We start from the raw sequence: 7,212 nt of genomic DNA on the forward strand, positions 1-7,212 counted from the left end.
AAGTTAACATTCAAAAGCTCTATTTTGATAGACTTTTGAAAATTGATTGATTTCTAGATCAATTTAAGACAACTAGTCTTACTTGTTGAAAGTAACAAAAGATATGAACTATTGTTAGAACGCCTGGCAATAGAGTTCAAAGCTAAAGAAAGATTTTATGACTTTATTATTTCACATGGATTTGAGTGAATATAGGTTTATTTACTCAAATGTGATATAAGTTGAATCTGTTTGGCTAGTTCAAAGATTCAGAAGTATAAAATCCACTTGGCAAGAAATCATAAAGATCTAGGTTAGATCATGTTGATGATTACTTGAGACCAAATATGATCATCAATGATTGTGTGTTGTAATTTCACAATCTAGGTCCATAAGATATGGCATATCTTAGTTGGAATAATCGATGTCAATTGGTACTTGATTCGATTAATGATGAATCATAAAAAACTTTTCCTATAATTTATAAAACAAAATGCTCAACTACCACCAAACTAAACCAAATTCGTCAAAGCTATTGAAAAGTAATTTCAGAATAACTTTTCATAAAATATATCTAGAGAGTTCCTAAACTCAGTGGGAGCTTAGTGTTTGTCATTCGACAAACTAAGGCCCAAGTATAGATATATGTTTCATTGTGATTTATTCAAATGAGACACAAAGGTATTGTTTCTACCACGAATTTTTGAGAACATAATGTTTGTTTGCTCGAAATAATGTCCTTTTGGAGATTCGTTTCCAAAATAACAAGTGGGAGAAAATAGACCTCGAAAGTCTTCGAGGCGAACAACAAACATAAACGGACATTCCGAGGCTTTTCGAAGTGCTTCAGAAAATCCGAACTTATTCTTTAAGGACTTTAGAAGTGATTTTAAAGAATAGACATCTCTTAGAAGACTTTACAAGTGCTTCAAGGAGAACAGAATATTCAAAGGACTTTCAAGTGGCTATTGATATTCTATTGTTTGATGTTCTATACCCTAGTAGGCATAGAGTTCAAGTCACTGAAACTATGAGATTCTTCTATTAGATAGTAAAGAAACATAGAGTTATGGTCAATGAAACTATGAGATTCTTCTATTAGATAGTGAAGAAACCTACAACTTGCAGTCAAACTATTATCATGTAGATTAATGAGTTTGTGACTTGTAAGAAAGCTATGACGAAACCCAGATTCCCTAAAATGGTTAGAGGCCATATATAGACTCAAATGTTTTAAATGGTTAGAGGCCATAAAACATACTCAATGTTTTGATGACAAAATTGAAATTTTGTTGATTTGCAAGAATAGGTTCACACCTATTGGTTGCAAGTTTGTTTTAAGGATAAAAACCATCAAACATGAAATTGTGTTCACACACAAAGCGAGATTAGTTGCTAAAGGTTACAAGCAAATTCATGGTGTGAATTGTGTTGAAACCTCATGCATAATCGTAATGCTCAAGTCTATAATTCAAGCAATGATTGCATATTGGTACATATAGCAATTGGATGACAAAACGTATTCCTCAATCAAATGTTGGAATAAACTATGTACATGGCATGTCATAGGATTTGTGGATCCAAATAATGCTTGAAAAGGAAAGCTAGCTTATGAAATCTAAGTCCAGATTTAAGCAAGCAATTGGGAATTAGAACTGTATTTTAGTGAAGCTAATAAGTATTTTAGTTTCATAAAATGTACATGATTCTTATAGATATATAAGAAGTTTAGTGGGAGTACATAAAACTTAATTGGTCCTATGTGTATCACACACATATCTCTCTATTGTGAAATAACATTCAAATGCTAAATACTTAGATTTGAGATTATTCATCAATGACGGACCATGGCGAAACTTAGTGCATACTGGGTATTAAGATCTGGTTACAAAGATCTTATAATATTGTTTTAGATTAAGTAATGGAATTTACTAAATCAAACACGAAAGACTCCATTGGAGATATTCGACCCATATGAATAAATCTAAGTAAAGGATGTTTGAACTATGTATAAGTATTTACTAAGTTAAACATCAAAGAGTCTAAATGAGATTCTTAACCTATATTATATGTCAAAGAATTTAGCTGAATTTAGTATCTACTGAAACTAGATAAGCTAAAGTTACATGAATAGAATTCAATTGAGAAATATTCTGCAAAAGAATTTATCATGTATGATATAATATGAGGATCGCCAAAAACGTATCGTATGACTTTAGGCATGACGAACATATACCAATCTCTATTGATCTAAGTGAAGATCAACTAGATTGAGATCAAGAACACTTATGGTACTTGAAAAGGTACATAGGAATAGTTCTTGATTCAAGGAAATAAAGATATGCTAAATATTGATGCTACACGCATAAACACTGGCAAAGGATCAAGCAAGACCCTTTGGAGTTAACCCTTGACAAGGACGAGATAAAGAGCATCATGTTTCGAAATGGCAACATGGATTGGAGACCATGCGTTGTTGCGTGGGAAATTAAAATATTAATTTCTATGTTCTAAGATACAGCTGGAAAGTCTTCCACATATCTGTGAACTGCTTGGATAAGCAAATCCAAATAAAGCATCACTAGCAACCTATACAGTTGAAGTAAAAGTAATTATTGCCTAAGAAGCAATAAAACAGGGTTGTTTAAAGTTCTTCACTGAACTTGGGTAGATCACCTATCTGCTGGGTTGATGGTTCTTCATTGAAAAATGCGTAGAACCACTCTTGAAGCAAGAAAAACGTCTGCTAACTTGATGGTTCTTCATTACAGAATGAGTAAAACCACTATCGAAGTAAGAAAGACTAGATCACATAATAAACAAACTCGAAAAGATCTTATCATCATATCTCGAAGGACATTCGATGAAAAGGATATTAAGATTGGCAAAGCATGATAACTAAACCTATGCAACAAGTGAGAAGCAACACTCACGTTGTAGCACTGGAAATCAAGCATAGCTTTGAATTCCATGAATTGTTTTAGAAGATGGGTTTGAGGCCCATGGTTATAAAACATTGGGGTTGAACATTTATCATATATGAAATGTATTTTCATATTCCATTTAATCTTGGTTTAGTATTAAATGATGAGTCCCTTCAAATTTGACGAAATATTCAAGATAGACTGTCAGGACCAGTCCTGTGACTAAGAAATGTCTATCAAGTGAACTTGAATGTCAAAGGTTGAAAATGGTCCCTAGTCGGAGTTTTCTATAAAATTGGACGCATAGAAAACGTTAGACGATTAGAATGCAAGATGACTAGTAGTTCTGTTTCTTGAACTATGTGGACATGGCAATGTCATAATCATTTGCATAGATACTTACTTTGGGAAGACTAGTATCGGACGAGACCTATGAAACTTTACTGTAAGAGATGAAAGTCTGTCATAAGTAAATTTCATTAAATTATTAGACACTAAATCCTCAATACCTGAGTGATTTGAAGATTACTTGTTTGAGAACTGGTTGCTTTGACGTTGACCAACCGTCGCACCGTAAAAGGAGGCTATAAAGGCAACGCTCAGGTAATCACCTATCAAACGAAGTCTAATCTCAAGATCGCAAGATTGGGATTGTCCTCCCATAAATCGGGATGAGATGCTTAAAAGTTGTACAAGGCCACTCGGAGAGCTAGAAACTGTGAAATGCATGGCCGTGCTCGGATGAATCATAGGCTATGATTATCTGTTTATTTGATCAGTTGAACTCTGAAACCGAGGAACACCTCTGGACATAATAAGGATGACAACTCTTACCTTATGTTCAAGAGCAAGCATCGAGCGACAAAGGAATTAGGAAATGCACACTTGTCCCTAAGGACAAGTGGGAGACTGAAGGAAATAATGCCCTTGGTCCAAGTATGCATTCTATGTTAAGTCTAATAAATGCGGTTCAGTATTAATTAACAAGTTAATAATTCAGTGAGATCAAGTGAGCTGAATGCCTAGCTAGAGGCCGCTTTAGTTCAAGTGGAATTAATGATATTAATCCACAGCTTACTCTTGACTGAACCCGTAGGGTCACACAAATAGTACGTAAACGGATCAAGTATTTAATAGCATTAAATACTCCATCTATGAATATTCGGAACCGACGGATCTTGGTTTCAGTGGGAGCTAAGATCGTCACAGGCAAGGAATGAATACTCCGGAAACGATGATATTGCCGGAAACGGAAATATGGATCGTATCGGAAATATAAATATTATCCAAGTCGTAGATGTTGCCGGAAACGGAAACATGGTACGTGTCGGAAAATATTATCGGAAATGGAAATATTGCCAGAATCGGAAATATTGCCGGAAACGGAAATATTGTCAGAATCGGAAATATTACCGGAATCGGAAAATATTACCGGAATCGGAAAATAATTCCGGAAACGGAAATATTAAATATTTGTTCGAAACGGAAATTAATTCCGGAATCGGAAATATTAAATATTGTTCGTATCGGAAATGAATTCCGGAATCGGAAAATTTAATCGGAAGCGCATCGTACGAATAAGCATCGGACGAGGCCTGTCGGACGAGGCCCAGCACGAAGCCAGGCCATCGCCCAGCAAGCCAAGCGCGCCGCACAAACAGCCACGCCAGGCCCAGCGCAAGGCCAGGCCCAGCAGGCTGCGCGCAGCGCGCAGCGCGCACAGCGCGCACAAGCACGCGCAGCGCACAGCGCGCACAGCGCGCACAGCGCGCAGAGCACGCGCAGCGCGCAGCGCGCGCTGGCGCTGAGTGGGCTGCTGCTCGCGCGCACGCATGGGGCCCATCGTGGCTGCCGTGCGTGTATGTGCAAGTGTTTGTGTTCATGCACGTTTCCTAAAACATGCAGAGTTCGGTTAATGATTAAATTCCTAATTCTATTTGATAAATTAATTAAATTAGAGTTCTTGTAGGATTCTAGGTTTAATTAACTTGTATCTGAATAGGATTTCGATTCCCTTTCCATACCGCTATAAAATGAGGCTAGGGCTCACAATTTATAACACAAGTTTCAAAGTATTCAAAGTGAGTTTTTGAGAGAAAAATTCAGTCACACATTTGCCTATAAAGTGCCGAAAATAATAGTACCTTAAGGGCGATTCTAGTTGGTCAATCTTAAGGCGGATCCGGACGTGCTGTGGACTATCTACGGAGGGACGACACTTGGAGTCCTAAAGACTTGTTCTTGTTCGGTTCGGGCGCAGCTAGGGAAGGCACGCAACAAAGAGTATGCATCTAATCTATGCTAAATGATTATGTGTAAATAATATGTTTTCCTGGGTTTATGGTTTTTTCCGCATGATTTATGAATTGTCATATGTATCATAACCTAACAGGAAAAGGTATGAAACTAGCTCAATTCACTTTGACATAACTGATCTACCTTTGTAAGTTACACTCTTGAGGTTAATTGTATGTTTCTTTTGAATTGATGTTGAGTTTCCAAGTTCTATGCCCTTATTTTTGCGTAATTCGAAGTATTTTCCATGGATTTTTCGACTGAATTTTGTTTGGGTAGGTTTATTCTTAGATGTAACATTCATAAATCTAAAATATTTTGGGAATTCAGCTGAATTAGGTACTTAATTCAAATTGGGGGTTTGATTTTACCATGTAATGACCTTTGATTAGTTGATTATATAGTGTGGTTGATAAAATTAATCGACAAACAGTACAAATATGAGGGTTTTAATTGAGATAATTGAGATCATAATCTTAATACAATTTGGTATTCTTCCTTAGTTTGTTTTATAAATTAATTGGATGACAATGTACAAGTCATAATAATAACATTGAATTCTTTGAGGAATTTGCTAGTTTACCAACCTAAGCATGCACACAAAAGGGGAAAGGGGTAAAACAAAAAAAACATACTACTTTTGGTTCACATTTAAAGTGGGGGAGAAGTAAACAATATGGTGATATTTTAGATGTAGTAGTGATATTAACTAAACAATGATTTGTCAAATATTTTCATTGACAGCTGCCACCGGGTTTCCGATTTAACCCGACGAAAGAAGAGTTAATTATGTTCTATTTACCGAAGAAATGTTTGGGCCAAAACATGGGTCCGAAATGCATAAATGACGTAAACATTTATGATCACTCGCCTTGGGAATTACCATCATTGTCATACCTACATTCTAAAGACCGTATTTGGTATTTCTTTTGCCCGAGAGTAATGCAAGATAATGGTAAGACCCCTAGGAAGACTCTAAAAAACGGGTATTGGAAAGAAACGGGCAGGGTAACCACACTTACTCATAAGCAATATCATGTTGGTGATCTTAAAACGTTCATCTACCACATAGGGGTGGCACCAAAAGGAGAACGTACTAATTGGGTTATGAAAGAATTCAACTTAACCGAATACATGATACAAGAAATGTGTGTGGTAGATAACTCATACGTGCTTTGCAAAGTGTATGAAAAAAGTGGTCCGGGGCCAAAAAATGGAGCAGAATACGGGGCTCCATATGACAAGAGTGAATGGGACAACAAGTTTGATAACCAAAACACACACACCTGTCCTAGTGTGTATGTTAACCAAGTACAAGGAAGTGATCCTAGCAACTCGAATTGTGGTCAGAACATCAATGCTAGTGAAACCAATGCAACAAACTTTGCAGGCATCGACCCTACTTTCAACATCGAAGAACTGCTAGAGGGTTTCACAAACCAAGAACAAACCACTACGGCAGATGTGCAAATGGAGGATGCATTCACGATTGAAGAACTAGTCTAGGGTACGCAAAACGACAACAACAACAACACCTCAAGTCTAGTTCAAATGGAAAGTGATATAGATGATCTAATGGGTGATCCAAACCAAGATGACACAACTTGGATCGATGCGATGGTAGAACCTAGTTTCACGATTCAAGAACTTTTTGGTGGTCCGGATATTACTCTTGATGAATTTCTTGATTTGGATTTTGGGAAACTATGAAGAACTTCACCAAGGTATATATGTCTAAAGGTACAAAATTAACTACTAATTGTATTAGTTTCTCTACTAATACTAACTAGAGTACAACTTTTGGTGTATTGGTGGTACTTGAACATTATTTTGTATTGGTGCTAGTTGAACATTATTTTGTATTTTGGTGTATTGGTGCTACACACAAGTATGGCTTGTAGCCAATGTATAACTTTTTGATCATATGGCTGCCTTTAGTTTGTTGGGCAAAGGTACAGGTAGATGTAGTCTGTTGTTCTATGGGAAATTGGTCTTTTGGTGACATACTTCATTT

At 36.4% G+C, this 7,212-nt stretch overlaps 1 protein-coding gene across 1 annotated transcript; it reads left to right on the forward strand.

Moving 5' to 3' along the window:
• Window positions 1-6,140: 6,140 nt before the first annotated feature.
• LOC130467330 (NAC domain-containing protein 78-like) lies at window positions 6,141-6,704 on the forward strand. The gene has a single exon (XM_056835814.1). It carries the CDS (start codon window positions 6,141-6,143, stop codon window positions 6,702-6,704), a length of 564 nt encoding a protein of 187 aa, XP_056691792.1.
• The last annotated feature ends 508 nt before the right edge of the window (window positions 6,705-7,212 follow it).

The sequence above is a fragment of the Spinacia oleracea genome, chromosome 2 (assembly GCF_020520425.1).
Source record: "Spinacia oleracea cultivar Varoflay chromosome 2, BTI_SOV_V1, whole genome shotgun sequence".
Lineage (NCBI taxonomy): Eukaryota > Viridiplantae > Streptophyta > Magnoliopsida > Caryophyllales > Amaranthaceae > Spinacia > Spinacia oleracea.

What these genes read in the sequence shown, in the direction of transcription:
- LOC130467330 (XM_056835814.1), top strand. Translation starts at nt 6,141, where the DNA reads ATGCAAGATAATGGTAAGACCCCTAGGAAGACTCTAAAAAACGGGTAT.